General features: G+C 48.8%; 2 protein-coding genes and 1 long non-coding RNA gene across 7 annotated transcripts in view; all 3 read right to left on the reverse strand.

The window, feature by feature from the left end:
• The window catches only part of LOC115938895 (uncharacterized), a 2,338-nt gene extending 1,775 nt beyond the window's left edge, over positions 1-563 (reverse strand). Inside the window, exon 1 of the long non-coding RNA XR_014148561.1 lies at positions 12-563. This is a non-coding gene — a long non-coding RNA (uncharacterized LOC115938895). The remainder of the gene's footprint in view (positions 1-11) is intronic.
• Positions 564-2,101: 1,538 nt separating this feature from the next.
• On the reverse strand, positions 2,102-4,464 carry SLC39A2 (solute carrier family 39 member 2). 2 transcript variants are annotated; one of them, XM_006731367.2, is made up of 4 exons: positions 4,169-4,464; positions 3,859-3,989; positions 3,598-3,648; positions 2,102-3,035 (listed from the first exon to the last, which is right to left on the reverse strand). In XM_006731367.2, the coding sequence occupies exons 1-4, from the start codon at positions 4,281-4,283 to the stop codon at positions 2,406-2,408; spliced, it is 927 nt and encodes a 308-aa protein (XP_006731430.1). In that variant the 5' UTR covers positions 4,284-4,464; the 3' UTR covers positions 2,102-2,405. The 2 variants fall into 2 exon arrangements, with proteins under 2 accessions (XP_006731430.1, XP_030881827.1); XM_031025967.2 differs by having other exon boundaries at positions 2,944-3,035; positions 3,598-3,643.
• A 1,552-nt stretch (positions 4,465-6,016) lies between these two features.
• On the reverse strand, positions 6,017-12,226 carry METTL17 (methyltransferase like 17). 4 transcript variants are annotated; one of them, XR_004075047.2, is made up of 14 exons: positions 12,107-12,226; positions 11,803-11,956; positions 11,582-11,716; positions 10,612-10,693; positions 10,281-10,362; positions 9,832-9,905; positions 9,280-9,374; positions 8,672-8,742; positions 8,364-8,471; positions 8,019-8,087; positions 7,097-7,147; positions 6,759-6,851; positions 6,351-6,558; positions 6,017-6,276 (listed from the first exon to the last, which is right to left on the reverse strand). XR_004075047.2 is itself a non-coding variant. In XM_006731390.3 (14 exons), the coding sequence occupies exons 1-14, from the start codon at positions 12,185-12,187 to the stop codon at positions 6,165-6,167; spliced, it is 1,395 nt and encodes a 464-aa protein (XP_006731453.1). In that variant the 5' UTR covers positions 12,188-12,226; the 3' UTR covers positions 6,017-6,164. The 4 variants fall into 4 exon arrangements, 3 of the variants coding, with proteins under 3 accessions (XP_006731453.1, XP_030881859.1, XP_030881860.1); XM_006731390.3 differs by having other exon boundaries at positions 6,351-6,538; XM_031025999.2 differs by lacking the exon at positions 6,759-6,851 and having other exon boundaries at positions 6,351-6,538.
• Positions 12,227-14,309: the final 2,083 nt, after the last annotated feature.

Raw genomic sequence — 14,309 nt, forward strand, 5'->3', positions numbered from 1 at the left:
GCATGACTCACCCATGCTTGCAGTCTCCTGACCTCTGCTCATTCCCCTCAGGTGCTGATAGCATCAGTGACCCAGAAACATATGAGGAGCCCCAGAGTCTGATGTCCTTCTCCTCAAGTCTCCTTTCTGTAGTCCTACCAATCCTCTGTACCGGAAATAGCCAATGTCTGTATGATTGTGTCCCTTCCAGTTCACCCTTCCAAAGTCCTGACGGAAAGCAGCAGAGAGGGGAGGGCAGGCTGGATTTGCCCCTCTGGATTTCTTGATGTGCCTCACGAGGCTAACCTATCTGCCGTGCACCGTCAGACGTTTTTGTCCTTTGGCTTCAGTTAGCATGACCAACGGGAGACGCCGGCGGTAGGGGCCAGAGCAGAAGGAGAAGGGGCGTCATCCTCTGGCTTCCTCCTGGTCGAGTCCCTGCGGGCTGGTCGTATCCCTCCGCCTGAGGCCACAGCTCTTACTGGGCGGCCCTCTCCGGTTTCTGCTCCCTGCTCCCTCCTCTTCAGCCGGGGTAGCAGCATTGTTCCTGCTCACTGTTCGCGGAGCCGGCTGGCGCGGTGCTGCGCCTCCGACCCAGCATTGTTGTTGCTCAGCCCCCGGGGATTGCGCCACCGGCTGTAGCTCTGCCAAAACCCTGCCCACACCTCCCCATAGACTCCCCATAGACTTTATTCAACTTGCCTCAGTTCTCCAATGTGCTGCCCGCTTCTTCTGAGCCCCTGACTCCTAAGATGGGGAGGTAGAGGTAAGGGAAGGGAGGGGAGAAGCCGTGTATTTGAGCTTTTCTTAAAATCAGAGAAACATGGGGTTGAGGGCCAGCTAGCTGTGTGATCTAGTAACTTACGCCCCCCGCATGTGCTTCCCCGACTCCCGACGGGGACAGCATCTCCGTGGCAGGCCCGGGGAGGCGAGTAGTGTCTGCGACGGCGGCCGCGCCTGCCTGGCGCCGAGCGGGTGCTCCGCGGGGAGCCTCGGCTAGGATTATGACACACGAGCCACCGTTTGGAGAACGTGTCCCCTTCCTTCATGCCGAAGGGAAAACAGAAGAGGATGGTGCTTCAGGGAACTTGCTTCCTGTATCAGATATTTTGATTTAGCTTTGCCTAAAGCTTGCCTTCTCACTGGTTCCCCGGGTGCGTTGGCTGGGCTTGTGAGGAGGTCTGCGTATCTTAGTTTGTGGGGAGGGGAAAGGGATGGACAGGGGACAACTGTGACAAGAGGGACCCTCAGGAGACCTTGTCCATGTGAAGGTGACTTGGGCTTCTGCACTGAGAAGATCAGAAGGGGCAAAGTGGGGAGAGCGATGGAGCTCATGGGGCGCACCTTCTCTCTCCCTCCTTCTCCACTAAGTCTGGGATACTCCTCCATTTCATGGGTCAGGGGGCTGGGCAACAGCCAGAAAATCAGCTTTGTATTTGTCCTTAGCAGTGTTTAAGAGAAGCAACCATTGTGGGGGTTACTCACACTGAAAGACAGAGGGCCTAGTGGGGAGGGGCTGGAGGCAGAGGGGCAGCTAAGCAGGCAGAACGAAGGCCACTGAGCTGTGCCAGAGCCCAGGAACCACCCTAGGCATTTCTCTGGCGCCTTTCTCCCTCTCCGAACACTCCGATTCTTAATCCCTCAGCACAAGGCAGCTGGATGGAGACAGAGGCTCAAAGAAGAGCCACAGCATCCTCGAGCCTACACAGGGCTCAGTGTGAAAAATAGGAACCAGATGGAAGGAGGCTCTATTTAGCCTGATCTCAAGAGTCTGCTGGACACACCATGGTTGGCTGATAATAGGCACTGGGAGCAGGGTGGGTGTGGTTACTGTAGGAAAAAATCTAGATCGCATGGTTTCTGTTTTTACACCTCTTCTCTCTAAATGCTGGGAACTCTGGCTCAGTTTCTCAACACCTGTGGGCAAGGCAGGAGTAGTCTGTTGGAATTTCAGCAATGCTCCCTTTTGTGGAGGGCATGGCCTGCAACTGACAGAATGGCTAGGGGCCTGGATTCCAGAAGAAAATACAATATCCAGTATTCAGCCTTTCCACTCCCCACTCCACCACTTGCTGTACCAGGCAGCTCCTAGGCAACCTGGAGAAATGAAGTATAGCATGGCTGAAGGCGAAGGGTAAAAGGGACATTTTATTATACACAGTAGCACAAATGGGACAAGAGTCAAATCTAGAGTGATGGTCTTCATATCAGTTTTCCAATTTATAGGCACTCAACCTAAACGCCCTTTTCTCAGTCCTGGAGGAGAAATGGATTCTCATGTAGGAGAAAGCTGTGGTCCAGTTCATGAGGATGATGCCTAGTGAATGTCGCTTAGTCTCAGTGGAGGGCCAAAGCCATTTGGGAAAGTGTCTCCTGAGGGCAGGAAGGCCATCCTAGATAGGTCCATCAGAAAAACCAGCAATCTCTTAGGCCCACAAGGCAATAAAGGCCATGAAGGCAAAACCAGCGGCTACGCAGCCCCACTTGGCCAGAGGGGCCTCAGGGCCAGCTAGCTCCCGGGGCAGAATTTCCAGGAAGGTGACATACAGAAAGGTGCCGGCTGCCACACCTTCTAACACAACCTGGGCTAAGCCCTGCCGCCCTTTAGAGTCCCCTTGGGTCACAGCCAGCCCCAGGATCAGGCCCATGGGGGACATGAGAGCTAATGACAGTATGGACAACATGGCCCATCGTGAGCCAGTGCCTATCTGCACCAGCCGCAGTCCTACCCCAAACACTACGAGCCCCTTGTGAGCCAGGACAGCAAGACAGAGCTGCACGGTAGTTGCCACTGTTGGCTGCAGCCCCACGGCTAGCCCTTCAAACACTGAGTGAAAGGAGAGTGAGAGCAAGAGGACGAGGGCCCGGAGGGGACCCTTTGAGGGTGAGGGTGGAGGTCCATGGCTGTGGAGTTCTAGGACATGAGTCCCGCCCCACTCCTCCTGCACTGTGGTTCCTCCAGCGGCCCGAGGACAGCACTGCAATGCCAGCGACTCCAAAAAGAAGATTAAGAAGAAGCCCAGGGAGATGATGAGCTCTCCGTAGGGATACTCAACCTAGGAACAGAAAGAGGGGCTGTGAGGTGGGAAGGGAAGAGAAGCGAGTACACCGGGTGGCCATGGGAGTGGGAGACTGAAGAGAATGGGAAACATGGGACTCTGCCCAATTCCTAAGACTTGGCCGCCTGTTTGCCCTGCTGGCACTCACTCTGGTCTGTGACCTTATTCCCATCTGCTTCAGATGCTTCCAGATTGATGCAGCATATTGGGCATAAAGAAGGGCAAGGGAATGAAGCCAAGAGCAGGCATGGACAGCAACAAGAAGAATCCCTGAGGGACTAAGGGACACCAGAGTGACAGGGCTAGAAATATGGGAAAAGCATGTTAGGTCTGTCAAAGGGCCAGAGAAAGAGTGAAAGAGTAAAGCAGAGATTTTTCTGGGGTTCCACAGACCCAAGAGGATGGGGTGGGCTCCTCCTTTCCTCGGTGCTGTCTGAGCTGAGGAGCAGAGGGGATCCCTGGTTTCCTCCCTCACATACTCCCCTCAAAAGGGCCTGGCAGTGAAAGGAGTCTCTGGTTCTCCTCCCCCTCCAGGGAGGGACTGGCGGGAGATACTTACCTGTGCTGAATCAGCATCATCAGAAGCATTTCCCTCCCTTTCTGTCCTGTTCTAGGGAGAGAAAAGCAGAAATCAGGTAGGGGATGGAGCAGCTCGGCTTCCTGTCCTGCCCCTTCAGCTCCATCGCTTTCCTCAAAGTCCAACGTGACCGGTTTTCACCATGCCACAAAAGAGCTGTCCTCTTCCCTGTCCTTCCACCCTTGTCCTCGGCTCTGTCATTTTTCCCCCTCATCATTCTGGCCTCACAGCCCTGCTGCTCACCTGCATCTTAAACTTCTGGATCTCTGAGTCAATTCCCTCCAGGGCTTCAGCGGTCATGTGCATGAGCCCCGCTCCCAGGAAAACACCAGCAGAGGTGCAGCCCAGGAGGCTGAGGACCCGGCGGTGACGACCTGAAAAAAGGAGTTACAATCCAGTTGGCAATGAGATAGAAAAGGCGACAAAAGAGCAAACAGGTAGCACCCGATGTCCCCAGCTTGGGGATGGTGAGAGCCTCGGAGCAAGGCATCGGGACAGGTGATAGGGCCATAGTCAGGCTGAGGTTCTGGGGCCGGAGGCGGCGGGGCCGTACCTGTGGCGGCATCAATCTGGAACCACTTGAAGCAGATGGGAGTAAGGCCACAGAGCAGGGTGAGAACCAGCAGGGCAAACAGGCAGCCAATTTTCACTCCTGGGAGTGTTTCCATCCTTGGGGCACAGGATACGCAGATGCCTCACAACAGTAAATGGGAGTTATGACCTTTGGAGCAGGAGTGTGGAAGTAGGTGGTCAAAGCTGGAGTAGCCACTCTCCTGAGTTCCAGGAGGCCGTTGGGATCCTCCTTCTGTTCTGTGTTGCCTCTGCTTGCACAGCCTTGCATAGCTGACTGGGCCCTGCCCCAGATTCCCACCCTCCCCCTCCGAGGAGGCCCCTCCCCGGGCTCACGCCTTCCAGAACTGGGAAACCGGAAACTCCAGACTCCCTGCCAGGCACAGCCTGTGCCGTGGGTCTTCTCCTCTTCACTGCCATGACTGATCCAAATGCTGTGGACAGTCTTCGCTCATGCCTGGCGCTGGTCTAATCCAAAATGGGGGAGTCTATGGTAGGTCTTCCCCAGCTCTTTTGTACGGGGGACACTTGGTCCTGCCGTATTCAAGACATTTGATCTAAGGTTCCCATACCCTCTCCACTCCACCCCATGTCTCATAGGTTGTTATGCTGATACCTGAACCCTACCTTTTCAGAAGGGATTTGGGGCCTCCTTCGGGTAGGAGGTAGCGCTGAGAGGTGGTGCTGCCACCTGGCACTCTGGGGAAACCGGTAGATGAGGGGCCTCCCTTCTCCTGTAACCCCAGAGAAATAGCTCCAGGCATGGCAATTTCTAGTGGGGAGCTGAGATTTCTAGTATTACAATATTGATGCTGTTCCAATTTTTGACTGTGCCTGTTTCTGGATATATACAGATCTTCCTCAACTTATGATGGGGTGATGTCCCAATGGACCCATCCTAAACTGAAAACCTCCTAGGTTGAAATGCCATTTAATACACCTAAGCTACCAATCCTAGCTCTGACTAGCTTTAATTGTGCTCAGAACACTTACATTAGCCCATGGTTGCGCAAAATCATCTAACCAAAGTCTATTTTATAATAAAGTGTTGAAGTCTCATATAATTTACCACATACTGTCCTGGAAGTGAAAACCAGAATGGTTTTAAGTGTACCAGCCGTTTACCGTCGTGATGGTGTGATTGGGAGCTGCGGCTGCCCAGCATCACGAGAGACTATCATCCCACATACTGCTGACCTGAGAAAAGATCCAAATTCAAAATTCAAAGTCCGGCTTCTACTCAGTGTGCCTCACTTTCACATCATCTTAAAGTTGAAAATTTGAAAATCGAGCCACGGTAAGTCAGGACCGTGTGTACTGGGGGAGAGGGCCTAAGAATTTTAAGACAAAGAAAGGTTCTTTAGCTCTGAAACAGCGAGGCCTAGGGAAAAACTGAGAAACGAACCAAGCAAACTGAAGGATGCTGCCTGGATCTACAGGGGTGGAGATGGAAAAATTCAGTCTTGATGGGGATCGGCTCTTGAGGAAAATGTATCAGGCAAATTCCGGGGGAGCTGATGAACCCCGAGAAAGACAGAAGAAAAGGAGGGAGAAAAACACAGAGGCTAGGCAGCCTGGATCCCCCATTTAGGTGGCCCACCTAACAACCGTGACACCTGCTGAGCCAGTGCTCAGAGACTGGGGCCGGCTTTCCCTACTGGCCCAGATTACTTCCCTGGTCGTGGTCTCTGGTAGAAGAAGCAGTACTCTTACAGGAGGTGAGCTTGAGATCTCTGTGGGAAGACAGGCACTGAATATCTGAGGATTCTCTCTGCTACAGGATTGAACATGACAACTGACCTCTGTACCTTTTAAGAATCACAAGATCCACTTATTCTTTGAAAACTTTTTATTATTATTAAAGCCTCAAACAAACATATACATAGGGCTACCAGCACTCCCACCCTGGATACCAGGGAGCTTCAGCCTTGGCAGGCCTAAAATAAGAAAATACTTATTTTCTTATTAACGCCTCCTTGTCAACTCCTAGGGGGGTCTTCAGCAGGGGACAGAGGAAGCTCGGACTCTGAAGGCGTGATCACAGGTAAAAGATCTCCCCAGGAGCTGACACGAGCACAGCGATACAAATCCCTATGGAAAACAGAGGTCAACATGGGCTGCAGGTTCTTGCCACCTCTCCCTAATTTTGATCACACCCTTTATACCTGCCATGCTGGCGGGCTGTGATCACAGCATGCTGCATATGCCCATCTGGACAGCACAGGTGACAATGCACATGGCGAGGCCGTTTAAGGACAGGCTGAGTGATACGGGGCCAGCGATCAGCCTCCTCTGGAGACCCCCGGGCAAGAATTACCATCGAGAACTTTTCCTCTTTTTGCTTCTTCTTGTTCTAAGATAAGGATATAGAGACTATTTGGAGAAAAAAGAGATGGGAAAAAAACTTGTGATCCCCATCCCTGCAGCCCTTTTCATATTCTATAAGCCATGGACACTCAGGCCCCGCAAACCTCCAGACTCCTCTGACTTCTCCAACTCTTCCCACCTCTGACTCTATCATCCCGTTCCCCTAGGCTATTTTCTCCCTGCCATAACTTTCTCAGGATACATACCCAGCTGAAGGGGATGCAGTGGTAAGCCTGAGAAAAGCTACAGGCCAGGGGCTTAGAGGCTGTCAACTGGGGACAAGGAAGTTCATGTGGACACTGTGAACACACAAGACAAAAGAACCACAGAATCAGACAACTGAAAAACAAAGAGTGATAGAATTAAGGCCTAGGGCAATGGCAGCATAGGAGCGGGCGGAAGGGAGAGCCAGGGGAACAACTGAGAAAGAAATTGGATAGGGACACAAAATAGTAGAGGGTGGTTTAGCTTTGCCCTCTCACTTTTCCTGGCCACAGCTGAGTTTACATCTTTGCACGCTGGGAAAGCGAGAAGTGATACTCACTGGGGCAAAGACAAAGCCAGGTCGAGGGTCCAAAGGTGACTTCTCTTTTCCCTGAAATCAAAAAAATTAAGCTGGGTCTGAGGGGTCTATTCTCATAACTCAATCTCTGCACTCAGTAAATTGAGGACTCCTTTAACATTCAATTCTGATAATTATTAACTAGGCTCCTTGGGTTAAGCTGGCTGCTTCTCTAATACTCCAAACAAAGAACTTTCTCTCTGCAGTAGAAAAGCAGGAACTTGGCACATAGTACGGTGCTCTCCCTTGTCAGCAACCTCTACTCTCAAAAAGATCCCACTCCAGGACAATTAAATTTATGATTATACACTGGCTCATACTGTCCCCAAAAGGTAAGGTTCTTGGCTTAGCAATGCCCTGGATCAGGGGTTGGTGCACTTTTTCTTTTTTAAAGGCCCAGAGAGTAGGCAAAATCTATTTCTGTCCCAACTATTCAACTCTGCTGTTTATAGTATGAAAGCAGCCACAGACAGGATGCCTGGGTGGCTCAGTCGGTTGAGCATCTGCCTTTGGCTCAGGTCATGATCCCAGGGTCCTGGGATCGAGTCCCGCATCACACTCCTTGCTCAGCAGGGAGCCTGCTTCTCCGTCTGCCTGCAGCTCCCCCTGCTTGTGCTCACTCTCTCTCTGACAAATAAATAAAATCTTAAAAAATAAAAAAAAGCAGCCACAGACAAGACGCACACCAATAAGCATGGCACATATAAAAACAGGTGGCAGGCCAAATTTAATCCACAGGTCCTAGTTTGCTAATCACTACCCTATATCATAATGACTTTATATGCCTAATATCCTGAGAATCACCCCTACCATTGTATGACAGAGTCCCTTCAGTTCTTAAGGGAGTAGAAGTGACTGGTGACAGATGGTGGGGCAGGGGTGAAAGAAAGAGAAAGAATCTTACCTTAAGGACCAGGTCCCTGGCATCCATGAGAAGGCAGTGTCCAGCTTTTGTTCCACTCTCTACCAGTATCTGTTCACAAAAAAGGAAAATAAGCATAAGCCCTGAATTACATGAAAACATAAATGCTAGCAGCTCTGTAAGAACATTCACAGATGGAGTAGAGGGCCCTAAAGGAAAGGGCCATCCCCATATAAGATGGGAATGAAGAGCCTAAAAGAGGGACAAAGGGATCTACGCATGAGAAAAATAGTCAAGAATGAACACAAGTTCCAACGGAGAGAAGGAAATGCATGAAACCCAGGACACTGCTTTAAAACTGGAAGGGAAAAAGGGATTTCAACTCACCAGAAAATGACTCGTCTTGCGCCACAGGGTCTGAACTAGCTCAGTGCGGTCAGCCTTGCTGGGAAGCTCACTTAGGGAGAAGGCTGATACCACCACATCGAACTGTACCTGAGAACCAGGACAAGGAATGTGACAGACCTGACATTACCCCCCGGCCACCCTTCCAAGAGTATAACAAAGTTCTATCCCCTTGGATTTCTTCTGTTCTCTTTTATCTTCTAACACTCAAGGCTGGGTTGCAAAGCTGAAGCCACGGTTTTCCATCTGCCAAATTCCACATTTAACACACTCTGAACACTGTCACTTGCCTTGGGTGATACAGGTAGAAACTGTCTGAAGAAGACACCTGGAACATAAGGCTCCCCAGATTCTGAACCACCTGTGGAGTAAAGCAGAGGTGCGGCAACTATGAGTGTACAGGTATCAACTGAAGTGATATCTCCATAAGAACTATGGTCCCAAGGCTAAAGCAAACCACCAGGTGCGGCACCTGGGTGGCCCAGATGAGTAAGCACCCATCTTCGACTCAGGTCATGATCCCGGGGGTCCTGGGATCGAGCCCTGTGCCGTGCGTCAGGCTCCCTGGTCGGGCTCCCTGCTCAGTGGGAAGTCAGCTTCTCCCTCTGCCCCTCCCCCCACTCATGTTCTCTCTCTCTCTCTCTCTCTCAAATAAGTAAAATCTTAAACAAAAACAAAGGGCAGGGAAACACTGGGTTGCCTCTCCTGTTTCTCTTACCCAACCCACCCACAGTCCAGCAAAGGCCTCTACCACCCTCCACTTGACCATAACACTGGAAAGAAATCAGACTCATCTTTAACTTTTAGCCCTCCTCTACTCCCCAGTAAAACACCCTTTCTAGTTCTCTGCTTAACTCCTTCAACTTTGAAGCAGCCCCTCCTTACCCCTTGTCCTCACCTTTCAGTAGCTTTTCTGCCAAAACCAACATAGCAGCTGAGCTGTCCACACACACATATTCACGTAGGCTCTGGCCCCAAGCACTATGAGCAGCCCTAAGATGGCAAAATATAAATCACCATTTCTCATGACAAAGAGTCATCCCTACAAGGATCTCATCCTACAGAGATCCCTCTGCCCCCAACCCCACCCCTGGGAAACAGAGTATTATCTTAAAATAGTTGGAAAAACTAGCAGTGTTATTTTCTGATTCCATTTACTACTCCTTAAAAAAAGGGCAGACTCAAAAAAACTATTTGTAGGTAAAAAAAAAATCTTGGTGATATGCCCTAGACTAAATTCCTTTCCTTTTTTATCTTTCTAAACATGGGTCTTTTTTCACTTGAAGTTTCTTTAAGTTCTGGCCCTAATCCATATACTTTCTTTACCTAATCTGAGAAAAAACATTCTAGTTCCCAACTTTCCTATTCTCCCTCTGGTTCCCTAGTCTCTTGGAGTGTTATACACATGGCTCTCTAGAGCTAGAATTGACAGAGACAGAAAGATACTTACCAAGTGACAGAACCAGTACCTGAGCCAAAGTCCATTAAGGTTTGGGGCTGGAACTCTGGAACTCGAGCCCGGATCTGAGGAAATACGTAATACCCCACAGTAGGGTAAGTAGACCCTTATTTAGGGCCCCTATGAATTAGGCAACCATGAGAAAGCAGATGAGATGTGAATGTTTTTTTGAGATTCAGTGTAAATACCTTACAGAATGGGAACCTCCTAAAACAGTGATTTTAAACCTTTCTTGGGTCATGAACCCTTTCAGAGAATAAAGAGAGCCTCTCAAAAAAAAAAAAAAAAAAGGACAGATAAAGAGATAAAGGAGGATAAAGAGAGCCTCTCAAAAAAAAAAAAAAAAAAGCACATACAATGTCCCAAGAACTGTACCCTAGAAGCCTACTTTATGAATAAGGGAACTGATGGTAAAAGGTTGGAAGCTGAGGGGCTTTCACCTCATGGAATGCCCTGGAGACTGCTGCAAAGCCACCATCCAGTCTTGCTGCCATATACACCAGGCTTAGGCTCTCATTGTAGCTGCCAGAAAAACCAAAGAGTCACACCCACCAGGAAATAACCTCCATCCCATAGTTAAACTTCTAGATTTTTAGGAATGAAATCTCTGGAAAGGGCTCTTCCAGCTCAGCGTTTTTACTCCTTAAAAGAGAAGAGTCCTGAGTACAAACCAGGTAAGCTTTTCAAATAGGAATTGTGTAACAGTACTTCCCCAGTCTCTTCCTAGAGACAAGATTTTTTTTCTTTTGCAGCCCTTCTAGCCCCCCTTACCTCAGTTCTTGCCAATGGTATGTAGTTTTGCGCAGGGTTCGCAGCACTGCTTCACGAAGTTTCTCCTTCACCTGAAATAAGTCTGTGGTGAGAACAAGAACTGAGAGTGAGGACCTAGGAAGAACAGGGCTCAGATCCAATACTTGAATATGCTGCTTGCTCATTCCCCTGCAACTCTCATCCTAGGCAAAATCTCAGAGCTTAAGAGAGAAGCCAAATCTAGAGAAAAATTTCGGGTAAAAATAACAGCAACCACCACCATCACCACCAGAATGTACCAGATAGTATTTTGCCTCTAACGGCAGTTTATTCAACAAGACCAAACCTATCCCACAGGTTTTGCTCTCTATTAAAGGGAAGTGTCTCAAAGATTTAAACGGATAGGATAAGGACAATATTTTGTGGATTTTCTTCAGTACCCCAAAACTGCAGACTGTGACATTTCCAATGTTCCTAGAGGGAAGAAAGGGGCTTGAAAATCTCCTCTCAGGCTTGTGTTCAGTTCAGTACTATTTTATCTACACAGCACCTACTATGAACTAGGTCCTGTGAGAAGTGCAGGGAATACAAGATGAATAAAAGGCAGGTCTGTAATATTAAGGAGCTCACACCCATGAAAATAACTTGATGAGTTATACTCATTCTCCCATCCCTGAAGAGCGTTTCAGTACTGGACAGAGAGCCATACAAGGATTTTATTTCACTTGAATAAAAACTTAGACCGTCCTAATCCAGTGGATTTGCAGGAAAAAACCCAAAGACCTAGATTTTGACAGGATACTGAGCACCCTTGGAAACCATCTTCTTTTAGCAAGGCATCACTGTAACAAGCAGCTCTGGCCAGAAAACCAAACAAGAAACCGCAGTATCTATTTGAGATAGATACTCAAATAGATCTGTAAGATTATTTCTTGCTTTTAATTTCCCACCGATATTTCAATTTGGCCTACTCTTCATTCTTAGGCCCTACCTGGGTTTTCCAGGAATTTTTCCTCAAGATGTACAGCCCGTCTTTGCAACTCCTCCGGCTCTACAGGTAAACGCCGGCTCCACAGGTAATTGGCCAGTGCTTGCGCCTGCTTCTCCACATTGGGCATCGAGCTCTCTACGGGCCAAAGATGAAACGCGACATCACTTAATGCAGACCCAGTCTCGCTTCTTCTCGGGCTTCCGCTTCCCACCGTTACTCACCGAGCAGCAGGAACTGCGCAGCGGCAGCCAGGGCAGGCGGCACCTCTACGCATGGCAGCTGCAAGACGCCGGGGTGCCGGCGATGGGGCCTCTTCCCCAGAAAATCGGAATTGTTATCGACCTGGGATACGCCCGGCACGACGGCGGCGAGCGCCTGCAGGCCGAGAAAGAAAAGCTGATTGCGGGGCAGAAGGGAAGGCTCTGGCGTTTCGCTAAGGAAGGGCTGCCGAGGGCGCTCTTCCTCGGAGCGGAGCTATTCCTGAGATCCAGAGTCTTTCCGAGAGCAGGGAAAGCAGACACTCACGCGAGACTGGGGAGCTTCTCCACGGCCGCGGCGCCATCTGCTACATGTCAGCAGATGCCTCAGTCCTCTCGCGGTCGCCATGGCACCGGAGGCGAGCAGGAAACGGAAATGATGAGGCCTGTGACCCTCACGGAGCAGTGTCAGCCAATGAGAAGAGCGAGTGCTTCTAGTAGCCAATAAACAATCGATATGTAAATCACCTCGGAGGGGAAAGGTACGTGGGTGGGATCAGGACCTCTGGTCCTCCATAACCAGCAGAAGACGACGTGCCCTCAAGGCTGTGCGGCGACTGGTCTCCGCGTCCCGAAGCCGAGGGGAGGGCCGGGGTGGGGCGGGGGCGGGGGCGGGCCGGGGGCGGGCCCTTTCCTGGACGCTCTAGAGAAGCGCCGTAGACAGCAAAAGACTATTTCTGGATGTATTACCTACCTGTGTTCCTTGCTTTTCTCTGTGGAGGACTCTGAAGTCTTGGGATTTTTTAGCCCCCTGTGTGAAAATGGGAGAATGCAGTAAGGGAAAGATAAGAAAAACCCAAATTTAGGCAACCCAAGATAACAGAAATTAATAGTTAATAGATTCAATGGTTTTTGTTCTGTTTTTACATATTATTCTCCTATTAAATTGTCCTCTTAGATAAATAGCTAACACTTAGAACGTGCCCGATACTGTAGCAAGCACATTTACGTAATATTACCGCATTTAGTCCCTGCTATCTGTGAGATACATTCTGTTAACCCCATTTTGCAGCTGAAGAAAGTGAGTATTCAGATGTTTAAATATCACGCCCAAGATCACAAACCTTGTTAGATGATAATTAGATTTAAACCTAGGCAGTTTAGGGGCCCCTGGGTGGCTCAGTTGGTTGAGGGAGGGACTCTTGATTTCAGCTCAGGTCATGATCTCAGGGTTGTGAAACTGGGCTCCCCGCTCAGCGGGGAGTCGCTTGAGATTCTCTCTCTCCTCTCCCTCTGCCTCTCCCCCTACTCACGGACTCTCAATAAATAAATAAATAAAATCTTCTAAAACTAAAAAAATAAACGTGGCAGTCTAAGTCTGAGCTTCACCTTTAAACATATGCTCTACCGGATATTGTTGGCACTTGGAATGCAAATTAGCAAGTTAACTGGGAACACTATGCTAAATGTCCTGAAGTGTTAAACTGACATGTAGCATTAAAATGAACTCACTGCGCTGTGTGCCCTCTTGATTCTGTTAGCAAAGGTATTAGTCAACTATGCAATATCTTAACGTTTTGATATCTGCTGACTGGATGGGTGAAAGTATTGCATTTGCTACAACTGCAAGAGTCCAAATATGATAATTATGGGGTAAAATATGGGGAACTACATCCGTCAGAGTTAAATGTCTGGTTTGCATTTAGGTTAGTAAACTTTGATTCCATTAAAGGAGACTTTGACTTTGTAAACTGAATGCTCTGGAAGGAGTCTTGAAGGTTGCTTAAGACGGGTGTTGTAAATTCTATAGTCACTGCTCTCCTTCTTTTTGGGTTCACCTTCTTTTTTACCCCTCACTTTAATTCACACTGACACACTTAGCGTCATCTCTTGTGACACTTCACTTTTATTTTATGATTTTGTTTATTTGTGAGAGAGAGAGAGCAAGAGAGCACGCACAAGGTGGGGGTGGCAGGCAGAGGGAGAAGAGGCTCCCCGCTGAATAGGGAGCCCAGTGCGGGACTTGATCCCAGGACGCTGGGATCATGACCTGAGCCCAAGGCAGACAATGACTGAGCCACCCAGGCATCTCAACTTCGCTTTTACTTTAAATTGTTGGCTCAAGTATTAGCAAAATAAAATATCCTTGTCACTGTAGGTTAGCTCTAACATAAATTAGCTATATTATTTTTTGTCATAGGAAGGTAACAGAACATAGGGATAAAATGCTTGCCATCTGGAATCTGGCAGTCTGAATTTGAATTCTAGAAAAGCAACGTATTAAGAGTTGCTATCTCACAGGGTTACTAGAGTGAGAGGTTTAATGAGATAATGTCTGGCCCAAGTAAACTCTCAATATGTTGATATTATTATCATATGTGTTACCATATGTATTTTGGGAACTTGAAGAGACATAATCACATTTTAATTTTTATTATAATTTCATGTCTTATTTCCAAGACAGACTTGAAAGTGGAGATATTTGGGGCTAAGTAAGACTGAGCACTGGAGACTTAGAAGTAAGGAGCAGG

This window comes from Leptonychotes weddellii, chromosome 9 (assembly GCF_054177405.1).
Source record: "Leptonychotes weddellii isolate Sample4059 chromosome 9, ASM5417740v2, whole genome shotgun sequence".
In the NCBI taxonomy this organism is placed as follows: Eukaryota; Metazoa; Chordata; class Mammalia; order Carnivora; family Phocidae; genus Leptonychotes; species Leptonychotes weddellii.